General features: G+C 44.0%; 1 protein-coding gene and 1 long non-coding RNA gene across 36 annotated transcripts in view; one reads left to right on the top strand and one right to left on the bottom strand.

Annotated features, from left to right (window-relative positions):
• LOC139580992 (uncharacterized) overlaps positions 1-23545 on the top strand; it is a 587892-nt gene that overhangs the window by 48884 nt on the left and 515463 nt on the right. The gene's annotated exons all lie outside the window — the stretch shown is intronic.
• LOC139580986 (transcription factor 7-like 2) overlaps positions 2717-23545 on the bottom strand; it is a 103987-nt gene continuing 83158 nt past the window's right edge. For 3 of the 35 annotated variants that reach the window (XM_071410220.1, XM_071410233.1, XM_071410244.1), the window contains 10 exons: positions 21429-21561; positions 18495-18597; positions 17039-17125; positions 12303-12440; positions 11975-12161; positions 11547-11654; positions 10903-10966; positions 10110-10160; positions 8684-8756; positions 2717-5004 (listed from right to left, as the gene is read on the bottom strand). In XM_071410220.1, the coding sequence (XP_071266321.1) occupies positions 4542-5004; positions 8684-8756; positions 10110-10160; positions 10903-10966; positions 11547-11654; positions 11975-12161; positions 12303-12440; positions 17039-17125; positions 18495-18597; positions 21429-21561 (1407 nt within the window). In that variant the 3' untranslated portion in view covers positions 2717-4541. Of the gene's footprint in view, positions 5005-7401; positions 7464-8086; positions 8161-8679; positions 8757-10109; positions 10161-10902; positions 10967-11546; positions 11655-11974; positions 12162-12302; positions 12441-17038; positions 17126-18494; positions 18598-21428; positions 21562-23545 lie in introns of those variants that run through there. The other 32 variants (XM_071410231.1, XM_071410237.1, XM_071410254.1 and 29 more) reach the window with 28 other exon arrangements.

Below are 23545 nucleotides of genomic sequence, written 5' to 3'. Positions count from 1 at the left end.
TGTCGCTGGACCAGACAGGACTGGCAAAAAGTGACTGACGAGTCACGGTTTTGTCTCACCAGGGGTGATGGTCGGATTTGCGTTTACCGTTGAAGGAATGAGCGTTACACCGAGGCCTGTACTCTGGAGCGGGATCGATTTGAAGATGGAGGTTCCGTCATGGTCTGGGGCAGGGTGTGTGACTGCAACACCGGACTGAGCTTGTTATTATTACAGGAAATCTCAACGCTGTGTGTTACAGGGAAGACATCCTCCTTCCTCATGTGGTACCCTTCCTGCAGGCTCATCCTGACATTCCCTGTAAGACAGGAATGTCAGTGTGGCCAGCGAAGAGCCCGGATCTCAATCCCATTGAGCACGTTGGGACCTGTTGGATCGGAGGGTGAGGGCTAGGGCCATTCCCCCCAGAAATGTCTGGGAACTTGCAGGTGCCTTGGTGGAAGAGTGGGGTAACATCTCACAGCAAGAACTGGCAAATCTGGTGCAGTCCATGAGGAGGAGATGCACTGCAGTACTTAATGCAGCTGGTGGCCACACCAGATACTGACTGTTACTTTTGATTTTGACTCCCCCTTTGTTCAGGGACACATTATTCCATTTCTGTTAGTCACATGTCTGTGGAACTTGTTCAGTTTCTGTCTCATTTGTTGAATCTTGTTATGTTCATACAATTATTTACACAAGTTAAGTTTGCTGAAAATTAACGCAGTTGACAGTGAGAGGACGTTTCTTTTTTTGCTGAGTTTATATACACACATAAGTTTGGGGTCACTTTGAAATGTCCTTGTTTTTTAAAGAAAATTTAAAAAAATTGTCCATTAAAATAACATCAAATTGATCAGAAATACAGTGTACACATTGTTAATGTTGTAAATGACTAATGTAGCTGGAAACGGCCGATTTTTTATGGAATATCTACATAGGCGTATAGAGGCCCATTATCAGCAACCATCACTCCTGTGTTCCAATGGCACGTTGTGTTAGCAAAAAAGGCAAATTGATCATTAGAAAACACTTTTGCAATTATGTTAGCACAATTATGTTACAACTCTAGGCAGATTTCCTCTGTCCAGTGTCTGTGTTCTTTTTCCCATCTTAATCTTTTATTTTTATTGGCCAGTAAATGATAAGCTTTTTCTTTGCAACTCTGCCTAGAAGGCCAGCATCCCGGAGTCGCCTCTTCACTGTTGACGTTGAGACTGGTGTTTTGCGGGTACTATTTAATGAAGCTGCCAGTTGAGGACTTGTGAGGTGTCTGTTTCTCAAACTAGACACTCTAATGTACTGCGGTTGTGAGGCCAGTTTGACGTACTGCCAAATTCTCTAAAACGACGTTGGAGGCAGATTATGGTAGAGAAATGAAAATTCAATTCTCTGGCAAAAGCTCTACATTCCTGCAGTCAGCATGCCAATTGCATGCTCCCTCAAAACTTGAGACATCTGTGGCATTGTGTTGTGACACAACTGCACATTTTAGAGTGGCCTTTTATTGTCCCCAGCGCAAGGTGCACCTGTGTAATGATCATGCTGTTTAATCAGCTTCTTGATATGCCACACCTGTCAGGTGGATGGATATCTTGGCAAAGGAGAAATGCTCACTAACGGGGATGTAAACAAATTTGTGCACAACATTTGAGAGAAATTAACTTTTTGTGCTCATGGAAAACGTCTGTGATTTTTTAGTTCATGAAACATGCAACCAACCTTACATGTTGAGTTTATATTTTTTATTCAGTGTAGTTTGGGGACTTTTTTGCCGATGGGGGGATGCAGACAAAAATGTTGCCCGTGCTGACGACATCTATATTGGTCCGTTAATATAGGACTAGCACACGTTGGCATTGAATGAGGTTTGTCTTTGACTGGGACTGTATGTTTTCCAGTTTCTTGAAATACTTTGCAAATGCAACTTATTTCAATGTGAAAACTGAAATGGTCTATTCATTCCTTTTCCATTTTAGTAGACGCTCTTATCCAGAGCAACTTACAGTAGTGAGTGCATACATTTTCATATTTTTTCGTACTGGTCACCATGTGGTTATCAAACCCACAACCCTAGCATTGCAAGCGCCATGCTTTACCAACTGAGCTATATCATCACAAACCACTTGATGTCTCAAAGTACCTTTCATGGTGATGGAAAGTCTACAGGTACAAACCTAGATGACCAGCCTATGTACAATACACTAATGTACTTTGACATTAAGTGGTTTGTAAGGATGGTAAATTAATACTGCACAAAAAGTGGTTGTTTTCTATGTTATTTGATCAAGAAAAATATTTAATTTGATATGGATGTTTTGTGTGTTTGCCCATAACTTTGCACCTTTTGATGTAAATGTTTGAGAACAGGGTTTTGTTTTTTCTGGATTCCATTAAAATGACCATCGCAGAGAAAGGGACAAGGCAACAACTCTTACAATTCCAACTATTGAATCCTGCAAGATACTGTACTTAATTATACTACCTTTTTTGCCATAACGGACATGGAAAACAATAAAAAATGGCCCACGCTACAGACGTCTATATTGGTCCGCTAATACTAGTAAAGGCCCAGTGCACAATTTTTTTTAGTCAATTTCTTTATATTTGATTAATATTTTTTTTATTACGATTGTTTAGGAGCACCCCTAATTCCAGCGGCTATGCCTTTACACTACTGCGATCTCATTTTGTTGCTGCACTCACATATTCTATCACAAAAGTTAGACACAGATTTATCTGCACATACTAAGTCGCTTTTATTAATACAGAACTGCATGCTACAGAGACTGTACAGCATAAACATTTATTCATTACAAAAACATGGTTTTGGAACCATTTAAAATAACAGGGAAAAAAACAAAAAATTAAACAAAAGATAAGAGCATAAAATAGAACAGGAACATCACAGCCGTTAAGGAAACATTCAAACTATTCATCATTAGCATCTTAATAAACCAGAGAAGAAATCGACAGGTTACAGTCGCGTCATGTCAACTACAATGGTACCGAGTGGATGATTCTCTTGTAGCTTTTTTTACAGCCTCTTGCAACATCAACATGCCTATTTTTTCTATCTACCTATATGTAGCTGTGTACTTAAAAGTGGCAGTTTGTGTATTTTTTTGTAGTTATTTCATAGTTTTTTATGAACCTCCTAATATACATAATTTGGCCCTTGTGGGTTTATACAGTATGATGTCCGTCTTTTTAATCAGTTTAAATTGTAATATTTGACAATCTGCTACCAAACACATTTGTTATAGCAACATTTATACTACATACATAGCAATCTATGTAACGTCACAGCAAAGTATGGTTTTAAAAAACAAAAAACAATCAACAACAGAAAAACCCTACAGCGTGGTTAGAGGGGGGAGAGAAAATTATCACAAAATTTGGCACGGAAAATCTGTACACAAATCTACAGTCTGGTAGAGATGAGACTGTGCAATAAAAAAGAAGGGCTTTGACACTTTCCCAAACTACTGAAGACACGGTACCCACTGTCCCTTGTTGTTTCAAGTTTCTTTTCTTCTTTTGTAAAATGGCTTATAGACGCATTTCTTGAAATGAAGTTGTGCATACCTCTGTTCGTGAAATCTACACAGTACATTGGGTGGAATCCAGGTTGTCAACAACAACAAAAAGATTTACCTTTAAAACCTCCTTGTAAAAATGGATCATTTTATATATAAGTTGCTTACGTTAAGAAAAAATATTTATACAATGTATTAAGAAAAGAAAATATTTAAAAAGGGACAACATACAAGATACAACAAGCAATCTCTAAAGCAATAAATACTACTGGTCCTAGCGTTGTGACATTTTGTATTGAATACCGCAACCCCCCCACCCACCCCAATAGCCCTCCCCCTGTCTCCCCTCCAAGTCCAACCACCCCACCTGACTCCACCCCCAAAGGGAAACAAAAAAAAAAAAGACAACGTAATGGAAAAAGGCACATTAAAACAATACCCCCCCCCCCCCACACACACCAATATTTCTGTACATTTAAAGAAGAACAAGTAACATCACAATTAAAGTTGTTCCTCAGTAAGAGAGGTGTCTCCACGATCCTCATGCCCTCCAGGGTTTGTACGGGTGTCAAATGATTGGTTCGCAAGCTCGTATTTAATACAAATAATGAAGGAGAACCAACTCTTTCAAGAAAAGGGCTCATTGAATAATCATCTAACCTACCTTTTTATATCTGTCATTTAAACATGTTTAAGTGGAACTACATAACAATTTTCTGTTGCACTGTTTAACACTACAAAATAAAAAATAATTTAAAAAAAAGTTAAGAAAATGTTGGCAGATTCCCAAAGCTATACTCTACAGCTCTTTGTATTATTCATTCATTATAATAATTATATATCTTTTTTTGATAATGATGGGTCAAATATTGACCAATGAACTTTGATAAAACAATAACTAATTTTCAAAGCCTTATGGCACAGAAATAGACAAAAAGATAGAAAAGAAAGAGGGCCCGAATAGAGGTGTGCAGAGCTAGAAAAATAGGAAGGAAGGACAGGAGTGAATAAGGAGGGAGGCTACTCTATAGACTTGGTCACGAGCGACAGAGGCTGAGGGGCCGTGGAGTTGGGGTGTAGCGAGTGGGAATGACACAGCGATGCTGCCGAGGGCCTGGCCAGGGAGGCGCCTGAGGAGCCCGGTTGCCGCGAGGACGAGACATTGCCGTGGTCATGGGCTCCGTTGTGGGCTGCGCCAGGCATTTTACCCGCTGCAGCAGCAGAGTTTTCCAGCAGAACCAAAGATGGCGGAGGAGGATGCCCAGCCAGGAGGTGCGGGTGGTGGAGAGGCTGGTGGGCCGGTTTCATAGTCAGTGAGAGAGGTTGCATTTGTTCAGTCTGAGGTTTGGACTCTTTCGAGGAGGGGGAGGGGGCCACCGAGGAGGGGGAGGATGGGGGGGAGTCTAGTAAGCTTCCGTCCGAAGAGGGAGGACTGGCACAGCTGCCTTCACCTTGGATGTAGCGAATGCACTTTTTTTTTCTCCTGGAGATGGGGGACAGAGAAAGACGCTTTTTAGCATGACATACCAGAACTGACAGCAATCTGCTGGGCAATAGCTGAGCCTTAGCAGTCAACTTAAATGCACCATCTTGTTTAATTTGCATAATGCATACCATCAGTGTCTTAAAGATTCAATCTAAAACCTATTTCTGGTCCTTAAATCATTTACATTTAAGTCATTTAGCAGACGCTCTTATCCAGAGCGACGTACTAAATGATTGTTGTTTTCTGGTGCATTTAAGTGGTTGCCACCACTACAGCCTGGCTGAGGATTAAGGCTACAAGTGGCCTTCTCAGATTCCCAGGACATATACAGTACAACACAGTACACCAAACAGACAGACAGGATAATGAAATAGGAGAGGCAGCAGGATGATGAAAATGATGGATGAGAAATGTATGAAGAATAAAGAAAGATGAAGAATGGTTTTCATGGCAAATCTATAACAGCTCCCTTTTCTTTCTTCTATTTTAAAAAGTATTTTAATCTTACAAAAGCTCTGACGAAGGCCTTAAGGCCGATAGGTAAAGCGTATTAAAGAGCAGTGATACTATCAAGAGCAGTGTGCGGGTTTCTTCTTTTTTCTCAAACGTTTCCTCACAGACTTCCGATCTTGACTGAAACAAAGAGCTTGTCCTGGTGAAGAGCTACCGCCAGGGATCACCCTGCTCTTCTGAAATACTAGTCCTCCCTCTCTCCTCCCTTCCCTCCACTATCCTGACCTCTCTTTCTCTCTCTCCTTTCCTTAGAGGGGAGAGTTTGGAGTTCAGGGGGGATCCACACTACGCTGCACCTGCCCCTAAGACATATGTGTGAGTATGAAGGGTAACGGCGTCATGTTTGCATTTCTGCTCGGGTTTGGACCCTCCCCTGTCTGGCGTGCCTGCAGCATGTGTATGTGTGTGTGTGCTATGTTCAATTGGGGTGGAGGAAGGGAGGGAGGGAGGGGGAGCCTCTGCCCACCTCGTCTTACCCTGACCTCTACAACAACTCCTTATCACAAGGACTGTGCTTGCCTGAAGGGCAAATACACTGTGGTTCAGACTGTGTTGCTAGCTCACAGGGACAATGAGCAAGGAGAAATAACATAATTCGTAGGTGTGGAGGGAGAGAAGGAGAAGGGCAGAAGTGACTGAAAGAAATGATGCTAGCCTTTGAGAAATGTCAGCATCTCTGTTCTATTGTTCAATCAAGTCATACCCTGCCTGTACAAACAGTGTGTGAGAGAGAAAGAGATGGAAAAAAAGAGAGGGAGATCGATCAGTGAGAACTGATAAAACAGAGGAATGAAGAGAAATTGAGAATGGGGAAAGAAAAGCAGACATTTGGACAGCCACATATACCTTACATTGATAGCATGCTGAACAAAAAACGCAAGCACTTCTGTGACTGAACAATTACACAAAGAGGACAGGCACACAACATGGACACACAAGAAAGAGTAAACCACAGGGAAATGTCAACTGAAAAGCAAGGAAAGGGAGTTGGGGTTGAGTTGTCTGCTTGGCTGTCAAAGACCCTGTATGAGTATTGTGTGGTATTGACTGTTAGCTACCATCGTAAAATGCTATTATTCTGCCAGTGCTAGGCTGTGTCTCTTCCTCTGTCAAGGCTAAACTGATAACTGCCTGTCAAACCGCTACAAATGAGCTAATATCCATTTTTTAACAGACATATCGATTGATAGTATGTGCCTGTGTAACATATTGATTTCTCCGTCTCCAGGGGAATTACGCCAGATGCATCTTTCAGGAAATGGATCCCAGTGAGGTCTGTTAACCTCTCGGCTCCTTAAACGAAGGAGGAATTATCCCTGGCTATTCCCAAGCCTGGCCCTCTGGCACCCCGTCGCTGCCTCGCTCATCATTTACCCGTTACGTTCATGGACTAGATCAGGAAATACTGTGAGAATATCATCCCTTTCTCAATGTGATCAACTGTGTACGCCTTCATTAAAATCTACAGTGAAAGTACTTGTTACTGTTGAAACTGAGTGTGGAGCATTTCTAAAAGAGTTCAGCTGTATGAACGGCTTTGTGGATTACTTTAATTGGATGTTGACTTCAATTGAATGCCATATGAATTCAATGTTTATAACCGCTCATAAAATGTGAGGGGAAAAGTGACTCGGTAAGATCACTCAATATCCTGTTTTCTTTGAGGCAATGACAAAATGGCAGAAATCTTTCTGGAGTAATAACTCCAGATCAATATTGAAAACAAAATAAGAAAAATGAAATGCGTTGATAGGTCACATGCCTTGGGTTGACCAGTGATACACAGTACCAAACGGCATGATACAATGGTCAGGGTAGAGGTGGGGATACAGTGCAAGCCAGACACAGAGAGGGGTATTACTTAGCAGAAACAAATACCTACCATGAAAATATTCCCAATTCAAAGACTGCTTGTGTCAGAACAGAAAGACAACATGTAGGGACTAAGTACGGGTTATCAGAGAGGAGTTTGGAGGAAGAAGAAGAGGAGGAGGAGGAAGAGGGCATAGAAGAAAGTCACTCTGGTGCCCTCTGAGAAGCAGGGCCAAGTCTTAGCATGACAAGGTTATCAAGAGGGCCAATTCAGACAGACACTTAAGACAGTTAGGATGTCAGGCACTTACATACAGCCTGGATAGAAAATGGATTTCAACCTTTCAACTTGGCACAAGAATGGTATCAGAAACCATAAATGTCTTTTAAAAAATTACATTACAACAAAAATACCCAAAGGTCTCCTAAATTTGATTGTTTACAATGTTGCAACCGGGACCTTACTTTACAATGTTATTGTTATCGCCGAGGTAGTGTACAAATAACAATGCTAGTAAATCCATTTTCTGCCACTGGGCTTCTAGTTTTCAAAGAAAATAAGTAACATGACTTGCTTAGAGAAGCTACAGCAAGAAATTCCACAATCAGGAAAAGAATCAGATAAAAGAAGGCCATCAATTAATACATTGAAGAAAACATAATACATATATTTTCGAGGGATGTCTTGAGAAGACGTAAGAGAAGGAAGTGGTTGTCTATACGGTTGTCCTCCCATAGATACTACAGGGGTATACCTGCATGGTTTGCACCATAAACTCAGCTGGTCAAGCCCGAACAAGGCACGACACTTCTTTGGGGTATTTGCATCTGTTAGCCAAAGAGGTAGACACACAAACAATACAAAAACACAGAAAATGGACACGTCATTGGACAGACAACACATGTAGGCAGAGCTTAGGTTTGGGCTGTCAACACTGGGACTTCCTCCACACAGAACAGGCCATCACATCTCCAACTCCTCTCAGACCCAGTCTACCATCTGATGAGTCCTGCCCCTCATTGTGGCTAATTCCTAAAGAGAATACCCCCTATTGGACCCGCCCAACCCCACATCTATATGTTGAGAATCTAGAGTTATATACAAACACCACTCAGACAAACACACGCACACACATTGACGCATACCCTGTTAACCCTGTTCCCAAACACCAATAAAACTAGTGGATAGAGGCAGGCCAAACTGGCAGGGCTGGGTTGGAGGAAGAATTGGGAGGTGGCGAAAGCCTGGCGAAGGAAGGAGAGAGGGAGTCGGGGAGGGAAGGAGGAAGTCCCAGCTCAGAGAACAGCCGTCACCTGGCCCCGGCGTTCATGCCACACACACCATACACACCTGCATGGGCCACACCAGTTATTCTGCTGATCAAGCCCAAAGCGCGCTCGACACTTCTTAGGAGCGCTCAGGTCTGATGCCACAACAGGGAGGGAAGCCAGCAGAGGAGGAAGAAAAACCAAAAAGGGGGGAAGAGAAAGAGGAGAAAAATAAAGGAGAAAAATCGTAAACCAGTGAGGCTTCGAGTCTCGAAATCGTGGCATATTTAGCTTATTTCCCCCCCTAATTAAAAAGATGCAAGTAATTGTGCAGTATGCCTTTATAGAAAATGACTGTCAGAAGACACGGTTAGTGTTTCAGACATTAGTCAAATCAAACCACAAGCAAAAAGTAAACAAATGCATAAATGTGCAAGGATTAAGTTTAAAAAAGATAATAAAAAGATAATACGTATTTGTTTAAGGTGGAGAATACAATGGGGGAAACAATGCAGACCTGATTTCATTTCTGCTAAGTGCCATTCATAGTTATCTTTTTATCAGCATATTTGAAAAGGAGAGGGTATAGGTGGTAGGTAGGAAGAAGCAGCAGTATCAGACTGTTAAAATAAGGGAAGGTTTGGGTTAGTCCCTGCCAGGGAAAGCATTAAAGGGTTGAACCCTATTGAATGCAGCAAGGGCACTTCTACTTAGACCTGAATTCAAACACCTGACACAAAGTTTTCCTTTACCTTGACCTGTCAACAAACAATTTGTTGTGTAATCTTCTAGAACTCTACCATAGGCTCTACACAGGCAGCCCAATGTGAAAAAATCTGATGTGGTCAAAAGACCAATTAGTGGGAAAAAAATATCAGAATTAGGCTACCTGTGTAAACGCAGCCATAATGGCTTAATAATCAAATGTAGAGCAAAGTTTACACTTGGGTCAAAGGAGGAATCCTGTGGTGAGTTGTTTGAATCCAGGCCTTAGTTTGAGCAGAGACAGCATAGAAGGGGAATAGGCCCAACTCATGCTGGCCCAGGGAAAGGAACAGGTGCAGCTACTGAAGCAAATAGATTAAGGAGGTTTACCCTGACTAACATCAAATCTCTGGGTCATAACTCAACATTAAGATTCTGTAACTTTTACAGTCACTGCTAGAAATATATACTACATATTGATTTGGCCAGATGGGGAAGATTGTTCTGGAATGAATTACTTTAACATAGAAGCATCATTAAATAAATGTGTAAGTATATCAAATGAAACATACTTTTGCTAGTATAATAAATAAAATGGACAAATAAATAAACATAAGCAACATTTTAAGAAATAAAGCAGCAAACAAAATCAATAACATCCTTCAAAATATTGTATTTAGCTTAGTAAAATTACTTTTAAATAGAATAGAATACACATACATAGATAAATAAATACATGATAAACCAAAAAGAGAGAAAAAAAAAACAAGTTAGTAATTTAAGACTCAAAATGACATTAGCACCTGTAATCGGAGGGAGTGAAAGGCAAGGGTTTGGAAAATATTCTCTGTGTTCTGAAAAAAAGAACAGATAGAGAGGCCTTCAAGAGGGGATCTGTCACGTAAACGAGCGTAAAATACAGTTTAATATGCCGCATTTCTCCTTCTCAACTCACAATATGGATTATCAGAAGAATATGAATAATAAGAATATAAAATGAAGAAATAATAGAATTAGCAAACCTCCTTAATTTCAAGAAGTTGGGTGATTTTTGTTTGTTTGTGTGCATGCATGCAGACAAGCAGGGGCAGCCCAAGTTACACACACACACACACATGCACCCACACACGCGCACACACACAGACACACACAAGCACAGTCTATCTGCAGGGCACAGGCATTATAACACACAGACACACACAACACTGGCAAAGTTAATGGCTCTCACAATGCTTAAATTTCACATTCTCAAAACACACATCACAGTATCATAAATGCTGGGGGGCAAAGTGGAGAGGGGTGATGTTGGCGGGGGTGAGGAGGAGGGATGAGGCTGGTGGAGGGGGGGGTCATGCATATTCAATGTTATTAGCTGGGGAAGGCTAGGGGAGGGGATGGGGAATGGAAGGAGGGGGCGAACAAGCAAGTCTACCATTTAAATATTGCATTGGGTAGCATAACTATGTACAAAAAAACGAGCCAGGCACAACAACACAAAAAGAAAAAAAACGGGCTAGACTTTTATCTTGTGAGATGTCACACAGTCCTGACACATGATGGGGCTCCTCTAATAGGAGGTAATTGGCGCTCACTTACCATTGCCCTCTCCTGGCTGCTTATCCCTTTTTCTCTTCTTCTTTTTGCCCTGTTGGTTACCCGCCAAAAGAAGAGAAATAGACAGGAACCTTAGTTATTATATTGCAGAAGACCCGAGACATGAAATAAAAACGGGGCCCATATTTCTGTTTATTTATTCATTCATTCTCTCGCTCTCTCTTTCTCTGCCCGCTGGTTTTAACTGCCACTGCAGGCCATAACAGAATTTTCCCTTCTCACTTTTTGTACTTTTCCCCCCTTCTTTTATTCGGGCTGCATTTTATATAGAGGCTTTGTTGGTTTGTAGTGAGGGAGTCAGATTTGTGCACAATGCTTTGGGCAGGCTGAGAGGAGTCAGAGTTTCACTGGTCAATCTGTACTGCTGGACACACCAACGCTGGGAGAGAAACTTCCTTCAGCATCAGCATTTCAGGGCTTTTAGACCCTGTTTAAATAGCCCAACATGTCTACTGTAAAGTATATTGGAGATTCCATCGACTAAGGTGTTTAGGGAAACAGACAGCAGGCATTGCTAGCGAGGTGAGCCCTCAGCTCAGACAGAACAGTAAGAGCACTCATCCCAGGCACATGTCCTTGTGAGGGGAGAAGTACAGGATGTACATGTTGAAAACTTAAAAACTTACATAGTTATCTCGTGCTGACCAGCCGGGGTAGAGCTGCATGTGAAGCTGTCGCTCTTTCCGGGCCAACTCGTAGTATTTCGCCTGCTCCTCTCGTGTTAGGGCGTGCCACTACAGACAGACACACAGAAAAAGAGAGAGGGAGGGGAAGAGAGAAGGACAGGACATAATACAAAGAGGTGAGTGCAAGGCGAGAAGACTATAATTGTCAACAGTAAATATGACCGTGTTCAGCCAAGAGCCGTGAGAGGTAGAGACAAAATAAGACAGGTTGCCTTTGTCTCCCAGACCGAGTAGTAGGCCTATAGTCAACTAAACCACACAGTGTGGATGGATATCTTCCCGCATTCATAGTCCCTTGTACAGGGAGTTACCAAGCTGTATCTGTATAGTGAGTGAGCCTCTGTATAGTGGTGTTGTCTCTCTCTCACCCTTCGTCCCAGGATCTGGTTGATGGCGGCGCTCTCTTTCAACGTGCACTCGGCCACCACCTTGGCCCTCATCTCCTTCATGTAGAGCATGAAGGCGTTCAGAGGCTTCTTTATGTGAGGCTGCTTCTTCTTCTCGTCCTCCTTTTTCGAGTCCTGGTGTTTCCTGTGGAGTGTGTACAGTATAGTACTGTATGGTTGGCAAATACCCAGAATTGGTATTAAACAGATTATTGTAATGGTAGAATTTAGAACAACAATACCAGTGCCAATTTTGACTACACTGCTATTTAGTTTACAATGGTGAAAACAACCAGGTGTGTGTACTCACGAGCTGTTGAGGCCTATGTCGCTGTGGGAGGACTCCTGCTTGACGTTGGGCGTGACGATGGCAGGGTGGGGGATGCCGGTCTGGTGCAAACTGTGGTGAGGGGGGACCATGTGGTGTGGGAACCTGGAGGACAGAAAACTGTGTAAATCGTCAGAGTGGACACGTGTGAAATGGAAGATGGACACATATTAGACAAAAAACAGAGACAGAATATGCTCACTCGACATTAATACAGATGTGCATATATACAGGGCCGAATCCTACCTTGAGGTTCGAGCATGAAAGTCCGATTTTCACGCAAATCTCTCATTGCCGTCCAATGCATGACTTAACACAAAAGCTTGAGTTTCGCACACGTATATCAAGAAAGGATTCGGCCCATAAGTATCACAAAATTTAGATCTCACAATCACACCGAAACTGTTACACAGCAAACACACGCTACACATCACAGAGTCATATTTCATATAGCATATTCATTTTAAAAAGAGAGAATGGGAAAAGTGTTTAATAGAAAGACAGGGCAGCCATTGCACTGAAGGTTTATCTTTGACAAGCCAAAATGGTCCATGCAGACACTTCAACTACACGTGTCCTTGTAATGGATTCTATAAAATCCTCACTTGCTTCTATAACTGAGACAAAATAGTGACTTGGCTCCCCTTTTCTCCAAGGTGAATTCAGTGTTTAGTGCTGCCACCCCTCTCTCCGGACTGTGGATGACAAATACAGGTCCCAGGATGTCTTGCCCCACTTTACAATGTGACAAACTACAGGTCTATGGAGTCTTGTGCCAATCCGTTGTGTGAGCTGATGTCAAATCCCAGTCCCAGTGCACCACTTTATCTTTAACCATTGGCAAGGCACCTTTTTCTGTGCATCACTGTGTTAGGCCTATTCTATCTGTCCTCATGCTAGATCACAATTATTAATGGTGTTATCATTCTTTATCTCCCCCCTCTACATAATACTGCTAGAATCATTTCATCATCTCCCACAGCTACAGTGATTGAGGGCAATAACCCGCATCTATTGAGCAGTGTGTGTGTGTGTGTGTGTGTGTGTGTGTGTGTGTGTGTGTGTGTGAGAGAGAGAGAGAGAGAGAGAGAGAGAGAGAGAGAGAGAGAGAGAGAGAGAGAGAGAGAGAGAGAGAGAGAGAGAGAGAGAGAGAGAGAGAGAGAGAGAGAGAGAGAGAGAGAGAGAGAGAGAGAGAGAGAGAGAGAGAGAGAGAGAGAGAGAGAGAGAGAGAGAGAGTGAGAGAGAGAGAGAGAGAGAGAGAGAGAGAGAGAGAGAGAGAGAGAGAGAGAGAGAGAGAGAGAGAGAGTAAATGTGTGTGTGTGCGAGATTATTTGTATGAGTGTGTCTGTGTCTGTGTCTGCACAGTATATATCTCAGCTATGCATGACCGTTCACAAATCATAGAAAAGGAGTGGAGGATGAAGAAGGGCAAAAAAGGAGGAATATTATATATATTTTTTTAAACAGCTCATTATCTGGCTATGTCTGGCTGCATGGCTCGGAGCCAGAATATAATGATGAGCATAAACTCGCCAGGAACAACTCGTTTCTGTTGCAGGCGATCTCTGGGGAGTGTTCCCTCCCTCCTCCCTCTCTCTTGCTCTCTCCTCTCCTCCACTGCTCTTCTCTCTTCCCTTCATCATTGACACGTTTGTGTTTGCGCCATGTCATCTGCTGAGGCGACCGTGGCAGTGGCTGCGGATCACTCATCATTAGCCCGCCACACTTCCTCTACTCTCTCTCTTCCTCTTTCTCTCTCTTTTTCCTTCCTTCTCGCTCTCTTTCTCTCTCTCTTGGTGCTCTTGTTAAGTTTCCTCTGTTCCATCATCCATTTAAAAAAAAAATCTTCTTCCTTCTCTACACTCCTCCTCCTCCTGCTCCCTGTCCCCTTACCACATCCACACTCCCCCTCCCTCGCCCCAGCTGCCACCGCGCGGCCCAGGTTATGGTTTAAACATGACGGCCATCCCTTTGATGTGCGGGGGCATCATCATCTTGCCTCATCAGCACAGAACAGAACAGCGCCTTGGACCAATTTAGCCAACCCCCAGGCTCCTATGTCTCAATCTGAAAGGCAAGGATGGGGGGTGGGTCATTGGCTGCAACGCAGGCCCAGTGTCAGCCAGTGCCATTTAATTGCCAATGTGAGGAAGTACCCCTGTGCCTGGTTAATGTACAGGATAACGAACTCGGCCGGCGCGCTTTCCCTTCCACAGGAAAAAAGAGGGGTAGCGCGGGAGGAAGGGAGAGAGAGCGATGAGGGGGGAACATATCAAAGTGCAGGCGTTGGGCAGGGGGGCGAGGGGTTTACACTTCTCCCCACCTGTCACATACAGGGCCCGCCAGAGATAATGGACCTGTACGGTTCCAATCCCATTATCAAAATAATGTCTCTCATTTGCTCCGTTCGACTGACTCAGCTCTCGCTTGCCTGCCTTTTTTTCCCCTTCCAGAGAATGTAATTTTTTAACAGGACCTAGGTGTAAGGTGCTCATTGAGTGGGTGCAAGGTACCAGAGCCAGACTTGCTCTCTGCATCCTAATTGGGCCGGTATGTGGCACTAGGGGCTAGTACTGAAGCACTAGTTCTCTTGTTAAGATCTGGCTAGCCAGTGAAATACAGGATCAGGACATCTCAATGTAGTTATTTGACACGGACTGGACTTTATAACTACTGGATGTCTTGTGCCATATTTAAGCACGAAAAGCCCTTTTAAAGCCAAGAGACAATTCTCAACAAAAATACTTTTTTTGCTTCCGAAACCCTGTCATATACACGATTATCCAAACCTTCCCACTCTGTGCCATTTCTCTACGCCGTTGACAACCCAATCGGACGTCTTTTATTTTTTTGTCAATTCCCCAGTGGAAGTTATAACAAGGACATGCTAAAGCCCCTTTCTCCAGAGAGATGGAGACCTCCACCTATTCAGCTATGCTAATTCAATTAGGGCTCATCAGAACGCATTAGCTCTCCCCAGCCCCACAGCCCAGCCAATCCCCCATCCAGTAGATTCAATTAGCCTTGCTGGAAATAAGATGATCACAATGTAGAGGCCGTCATTAGGGAGGAATTAGCTGTCACTTAAAGCACAGGTCCACTAGATGCTGCCAGGTCCTGGTTAGTCTGGCTGCCTGTGCTCTACCAGACACCAGATGCACCCTGCCTGTACCTGAGAGCAGGGCAACCAGGGCTAGGATTGGGAGAGGGGGGGGCATTGTCTGCTTCAGGGGGGTTGCTAGGAGTGGAAGAGGGACCCAATAGGGATAGAGGAGAAATTAGCGCCATCTTAACCCTGCTACACAGATGACACCCACATATGGAAAACAAGGCTGTGCTACAGTGAACTGTGAAGATGGTTGGGTCTGTTCCTAAAGCCACAAGGGAGTCTGGATCAAGGGGTGGCCAACAATGATAGAAACTATCAACCTAAGTATGTAGGTAATGTGTATTAATGAAGAATACACGTGAAGGTATATAGTTTAAACATAAGGCTAACCAAGAAAAAGGACAAACGAAGAGCTATTGGCTCACCTAGCCTTTCTTTTTAACAGAAAGTGTGAAGTCAATCTGCTTTTCTGCTTTTAATTAAAAGGAGTGTACCAAGAGGCCATGCCAGAGTGTGTGTGCGTGTATGTGTGTGTGTGAGGGAGAGAGAGAGAGAGGGTGGGGATAAGGAACCCGAGTGCACACGTGTTCAATGTCAAAGTTCTGAGGGTGTGAGGTACTATTTCACAACATTAACCTTTCCATACCCCATTCGAGGCCTCCCTCTCTCTTCTTCCCTTCTTTTGCATTCTCTCTCCTTTCCTCCCTCGCTCACACTTATCCATCAACGTCACAGAGGTCTGAACAGTCGACTCTCAGGAGCTGCTTTTCCAATCAGCACGTAATTAAACTGAAGTTTGGCCTGTTCCCCATACTCCCTAGGCCTCTGCCCCCCCCCCCCCTCAAAACTATAAACCATCCCCGTTCCAAACTCTCCAGCTGCCTGCAATGAAATGCCTGTGAATACTGCTCTGGGCTCAGGGAGAAGGACAGGGGGAAAGGGAGGGGCGGCCATATGGAATTGTTTGTTTTTGTTGTTGTCGTTTTTCGAAAAGACTCTGAACCTACAAATCATGGGGTACTTGTCATCCACAGTTAACTCTTCCCTCTTCCCACACAATGCAGAGAATTATAGCACAGCCCCCGGGGGAGCCATGCCCAGTTAAAAACACATAATACAACAACAACAAACATATGTGCCCCCCTGGGTCCACTTGAGTCCAGAGCTCTCCTCTTGAGCTGGACCCTAATGGACCCAACAAAGCATTAGCCAAGTGTCAAGCCCCAGTCTACATCATTCTCTCCTTTTAAGTGTCTATATGTTCATTTATCAATGTGTCTGGTGGCTAAAAACTAGGACATGCCCCGTCCATTACAGATGTGGCTGACATGCAGCTAGGGTAAATGTTCTTCAGGGGCCTCATTAGAAAGTGATAAATATAATCAATATTTCAACACATAGTGGGGGACACTGGAGGATTGGCCTTTTGAGCACAGAGACGAGAGCGTGCACTTTCCTTAAGGGAGAAGTTTATGCAGACTGTGTGTGACGTCTGTGTGTGCACCCACGTCATGGCCTCCTCCTGTGTGTGTGTGTGTGTGTGTGTGTGTGTGTGTGTGTGTGTGTGTGTGTGTGTGTGTGCCTGTTTATCTCCCAAGGCTCAACTCACCTTTGCATGGATGCATTGACAGTGAGTGCAGTCGGGTAGGGGTGTCTAAAACCCCCTGTCGTGATTGGGTAAACAGGTTGACCTTGCCTAGGAGAAGGAAAAAGAACAAAGGGAAGAGAGGGAGGTAAAGAAACAGGGTTGATGGAAGGAGAGGAGGTAAAGCCCTCTCCCTCTCTCCCCGATCGCAGGTCTCTTTATTCTCATTTGATCAGGACTAAAATCTAGGGGATTGCAGAGTGCGGATCAAAGGAGAGGCAAACTCCGAACAATTTGAATACCACAAATTTGATAGGAATGGCTAATTAAATTTCATAACCCTTCGCTCGGTGTCGACGGAGAGGGAGCCCCTTCCTCCCCGAGCTGGAACTAGGTGTTTTGTTGTGATAATTAAAGACGAAGCGCGGGACTCTTTAATGGAGCCATCACGCTAATTGAGGTCTACACATCCAAAGACAAACAATAATGAATGTAAATTTATACCAAAATAAAGTGCAGCAAATCAAAGGGTGCCGTGGCTGCGCTCGGGGCCTCTTCCGGTATTTACATTGCGGTGAGAAAACATTAAATTAACAGAGCTTAATTTGTAGCCTTTTGTCATATTAACAAGTGTTGACAAGAGTTACCAGGGGAGAGCCCCCGTGTGGAATTGTGGGTAAAATACGGGCAATCACGGTTCATTAATCTAATTGGACAATACAGAGAAATGCAAAAATGCATTTGCCACAAAGAAGCAAGTTGGGGCTGGAGCAAAGGGGGGTTACGAAACCGCAGTGTGCTTCTGAGGCCCAGTAGTTGGTCCATTGCCAGAAAGTATAAACTGGAGACAAGGAGAGCCAGGACTCTACAGCCAGGAGTCAAATCAGTGCTTGATCAAAACTGAGAGGGCCCAGTTTGAGATAAGTGGATACCGAGCTTTCCCTATGTACTCTGCTTATGATGTTACCAGTCAGGAAAATACAGAAATCAAGCTCTTAGAAAACTCAACAAAACCAGAAGACATTGCCTCTGACGAAGAACCATTTGACATTATAAACTGGGTGGTTCTATCCCTGAATGCTGATTGGCTGATAGCTGACAAAACATTTTTTTTTAATACTCTAATTACATTGGTAACCAGTTTATAATAGCAATAAGGCACCTCAGGGGTTTGTGATATATGGCCAATATACCACTGCTAAGGGCTGTATCCAGGCACTCTGCGTTGCGTTGTGAATAAGAACAGCTGTTAGCCTTGGTATATTGGCCATATACCACACCTCCTCGGGCCTTATTGCTAAATTACATCATCTACATTAGGGATGCTGAATTTATACCGTAACGATATACTTAATGATCCAAACCACTAAATAGATCTACATCTAGACATAGTTATAAACATTGTAGCCAGCACATGTGTGGAGCAATAAAAACCATGCTTGATGACAGTGGAGAAAGAGGATAATAAAATGTTGCTTACTGTGGTACTAACCAGCCTAGCGGATGGGGGAGCTGCCCTACAGAGCCAGGCGATAGAGGGTAATAGGGAGATATGTCTGGGTGTTGTGGAGGCCTTGGAATTCCTGGAGAGAAAGAGAGAGAAAGGGTAGAGAGAGCAAGGGTAGAGGGACAAATAAAGAGGACGAGAGGGATGGACCCCGAAACATCAGTCAGTGTTAAATTCCTCCTTTGTGAGTTTCATAATGAACAGAGTCGACATCACAGGACGCTGGGTGGGTGGAGAGGAGGAGGAGGAGGAAGAGCGGTTGCGCTCACATGTACACAGTGCTAAATCACACGTCCTGATCAAAGCTGTTTGACTCTGGCGGTACGGTGTCATAACGTGTTGAGAGAAAGAGGGGGGGGGATAAACAGGGTTTGACTTCATATCAACCCAACAAGTTCTCTTACTGTCATAAGCATGAATGAAGGGATGTTATAAACAGTCTCTGCAAGTTATTAATGGCCAGCTTGTTTCATAGCTAATATACTGGGTGACACTACAGTGTTGTATTTGCCTAGCTGTCTTTATCAGACATAGGCTCTTACAAGCATTTCGCTACACCCGTAATAACATCTGCTAAATATGTGTACGTGACCAATAAAATGTGATTTGATTTATGACTTTTGATAACATCTATGACATGCTTATGACATTGTAAAGTAGGTCTTGTAAATAGGGGCCCTTGGTTTCCAGCTTCTTTTAACCAGAATTAGTTCATCCTATTCCTCCTAACGTTTTTAACAGAGACAGAAATGATGTAGTTTTCCCATCTGATGCACAGTGACAGAGATGTCCTACAGAGGGCACTGCGAAACAATCACACATTTGCCAATGTCGCAATCACTTACTGTGGCAGTTGACAGGCAAATAAAACATGCAGACAAGCCACCCAAAACATTAGGCCTCCAAAGGTCTGTCATAAAAAAAAGGAGGAATGGCGAAGGCGAGGAAATGATGGCTTTTCCATTTTTCTGGTGTTGAGCATTAAAACGGAAGTGTTTGAGTTCCACTGGCAGACAGCACAGCGGAGGGACTTTTATTTGCTCTGGTGCATTATTTTAGAGTGGTCCTGCCTGGCCTGCATATCAGTGCAGCTGTGGAGCAGTTTTTGTTTGGCTGGTGCCAATATGGCCACAGTGGACCCAGATGAAGAGTACTGTAGAACTAACCCTGGCCCCATGAATCTGTCCACAGCCGGTGTGTTGCTGGTGTGTGTCATACCCAAAGCCACAGGGCCAAGCCAGGTATTTGAAAATTGGCCCCATGGGAAGGTTTCCATAGACATTGTTCAGTGACAGGTGCCTAAGGAACATTTTGTGCATCCAAGAAGTAGACACACCCTCACTGGGGTTTGTCTCTCAAAACTGATGCCGAACTAATTGAGAACAATTTTTATAAAAAGTTATAGATCGTTAAGTGTTCCTGAGTGGCGCAGCGGTCTAAGGCATTGCATCCAAGTGCTAGAGGTGTCACTACAGACCCTGGTTCATTTTCAGGCTGTATCACAACCGGCCGTGCTTGGGAGTCCCATAGGGTGGCGCACAATTGGCACAGCGTCATCCGGGTAAGGGTTTGGTCAGGGTAAGCCGTCATTGTAAAGAAGAATTTGTTCTTAACTGACTTGCCTCGTTAAATAAATAAAATAAAAAATTACACATTTGTAGCTGAGGAGGGTACAACAAAAATGTTGTATGCCCTAGTTCTATAGACATAATGGCACTGACTGACGCACTCCTCAGAGGAAAGCGTTCCTAACATTGCTCTCCATTGCCATCCAGTGCTGAAGTCTTAATATAGCTTGTTAATTAATTAAACACTAAGCTCAATTAAGCAGACCATTAACTGGCACATTAAACAGCAGCTGGGTCATTATCACCCTTTTGAGAGGAAAATCATAATAAGAGACCATTATTACCTCAAAACACTAACAAAACAACCAGAGACCCTTCAAAGCTATTCAACACTAACTCAATATTATGTACAACATATTGAAAGTGAGTTGACCTACTAGGTCAAATGTTTATTGCTGGTGGACATTTAACATGAAGGAATGCTACATTTAAATTCAGTCAGACGGATGGGGCACATGCTATGGTGTGTGTGTGTGTGTGTGTGTGTGTGTGTGTGTGTGTGTGTGTGTGTGTGTGTGTGTGTGTGTGTGTGTGTGTGTTTTGTGTGTGTTTGTGTGTGGGAGAGGAGCATTCAGGCATGTGAAGTTACACACACACCCACCTCCTCCTGTAGTGTCAGAGGAGAGAGGAAATAGTGACCCTCCCCTCCCTGCCAGAGCCAAATCACCAGGCTTACTTCTGCAGGACCAGAGACACAATAGCACAGCCATAAGGAGAGATAACCTTTCTGTCTGAGTAGCCCTGACTGTTGTCTGCCCTGAAATACCTCACACCTGGTCAGAGAAAGCAGGCCCTGCAATGCTGTGCTTTGTAAGGGCTATATCTTCCATAAATAAAACTACATTTGATTAGCCAGTCGTGTGTGTGTGTGTGTGTGTGTGTGTGTGTGTGTGTGTGTGTGTGTGTGTGTGTGTGTGTGTGTGTGTGTGTGTGTGTGTGTGTGTGTGTGTGTGTGTGTGTGTGTGTGTGTGTGTGTGTGTGTGTGTATGGTGGTTGCATAGGCAGCAGTGGTAGCCTTTGTATGTGGACAACAATAAGAATTCTTCTGTGTTCTGTTGAGGAATTCAAAAGAAACATATTTTTTAAATCTTTTGTTGACCTTGGGAGAAGATCTCGTGGCTATTGTATGTTAGTCGCTGGAATATCACTATTTGGATTTGAGGACTGTGTGTCTTTGGAACAGTGGCTGGAGTGTTAACCATTTCCCAACCATTTTTACCATTCCCCAACGGGGCATCAATGTAGTGTAGTGTAGTGTAGTGTATGTTCTCTGTCTTACCTGTTTTGGGGTCCACGTCTCCCTGTAGGTGCGGAGGGGGGTTGCCCGGTGTGAAGTGCTCATTGCTGTAGGTGATCAGAGGCGTGAGCGGGTGCACGTGGTGAGGGTGCTGTACCACTGGGACTTTATTAGACTATAAAGAGAGGGAGCGAGAGGAGGGGAGAGGGGGAGAAAATAAAACAAAAGAAGAGTGTATTAATATTTGGGTTAGGGGTAGAGATGGCAGGCGCCTGCAGTAGAGTTACAACATGGCTCAGAAAGCTCTAGAAAATTGAGAGCCATCAAATGATCAACCTCCTCGGAGCGCCAAACCGCCAGAGCAGAGTGAAAATAGTGTGCTTGGTAATTAAGAACACTTTTGCGGCAACACTCCGCGACTCAGTAATGCTATCTCAGACGCAGGGCTGTCATTTTAGTTTTGGACTGGGGCTGCATGACAAGGGGGCCTCTTACTGGGGGTAGATCGATCATGTGCAAACCACCAAATGTGTAAAATCCACACCCATTATAACAACAGTCAGCAATCCTCTACCATCCAACCCCTCACTTAGTGCTTCACCCTACTGATTCCCTCTCCTCCCTCTGCTATACACCCCTCTAACCCTCCCCTCTCTGTCCCCCCAGGGTCTGGTTTTGGAGGGGGGTAGAGCAGGAGGGGAGGTAAAGAGGATAGGGGGGCATTGTAATAAAAGAGGGGAGAAAATCCATTTCTACATTTTTGCCAAATTAGTTTTAGCTATGTAATCTGCTCTTTGTGCTCCTAAGTGGCCCAGGCCCCTTTTTCAATTACCCAAAGATTACAGTTAAGCTGAGGGGTGCTCCGCCATGGGCCATGTTAACCAGAGCTCAGCCCTATACTCCAGGCACACACACACACACACACACACACACACACACACACACACACACACACACACACACACACACACACACACACACACACACACACACACACACACACACACACACACACACACACACACACACACACACACACACACACACACACACAGTAACCAGATTAGTGTTCTGGTTTAAACCACTGGCGGTGAGCTGGTCTTGCTCTTCAACTCATATTCTGTCCCTCGGCAGTCAAAGAGGCATCACTAATCAGGCTTGTGGTAACATGGCTGATGTGTGCTAGGGAAAAGGAGAGTGAGCTAGCTGGTGTGTGTCTGTGTGTGTGTAGAGAGAGGGAGGGAGTAGGAGCAATGGGGGTGTGGGTAATGTTCCCTTCACAAGTTCAATTTGCACTCTTGCAGTCCAAACACACTCATTAGCAGCCCTAACCATGGCGAGGCACCAACCCAAAACCTGGCTGTGGCAATTTTCCAATAGACTTTGAAATGCATTAAAGTGGGAGCGGGAGAGAGGGATAATGTATGGACTCTATGCTCATTTAACTATACAAATGCAAAGCTGAGGGCCCTAGGCAAGACACGTGTGCAGAGTTTAATGCTGAAAATCGATCATCTCCATAGGCTGAAACAACTGTGAGCAATTTATGAGATACATTTCTGTGTAACTGAATTGGTCTGAACTGAACTGTACCAGGCTGGAGTGTGTAAAGTTCCCTTCCAGTGGAGCTGTGAGAGGGGTAGAGAGGAGAGGGGGGGACGGGTAGCGCCAGGCGAGAGAGGGAGGGGGGGGGGGGGGGGGGGTGGCATTCCACACCGCATGGTCCCAATGAAAGATTAATGAACCCAGTAGAACTACTGGGAAACATGGAGAGACTCTGGGGACTCATTCACAGCCCTGAGCTCAAAAGACTGGAGAGCGAGAGGAGAGAGGGAGGAAAGAGAGTGAGAGAAGAAGGGGGGGAGGGGGGTTGGTTGTGGTACACGACTCGTTAAAATGAATACAAGACACAAATCAACATGTTTCTTCCCCACAGTCCCCATATCTAATCTAAAAATATTGAACAGAGGGATAAAAAAAGATGGGGAGATGACAGCTGCCAAACACAGCTGACGAGGTAGCCCAAACGGCCTTCTCTCCTCTACCCCCTTCAGTAATGATGTGAAAGAATGTTGTCAATTCTCCCTCTGCTGAAAGGCTTTAGAGGCCATTTAAATGAGTTATTTTGTCTCCATTGAGAGACTGTTTAAATTGCCCAT

This window comes from Salvelinus alpinus, chromosome 7 (genome assembly GCF_045679555.1).
Source record: "Salvelinus alpinus chromosome 7, SLU_Salpinus.1, whole genome shotgun sequence".
NCBI lineage: Eukaryota > Metazoa > Chordata > Actinopteri > Salmoniformes > Salmonidae > Salvelinus > Salvelinus alpinus.
This window is presented reverse-complemented; position numbering and strand designations above follow the sequence as displayed.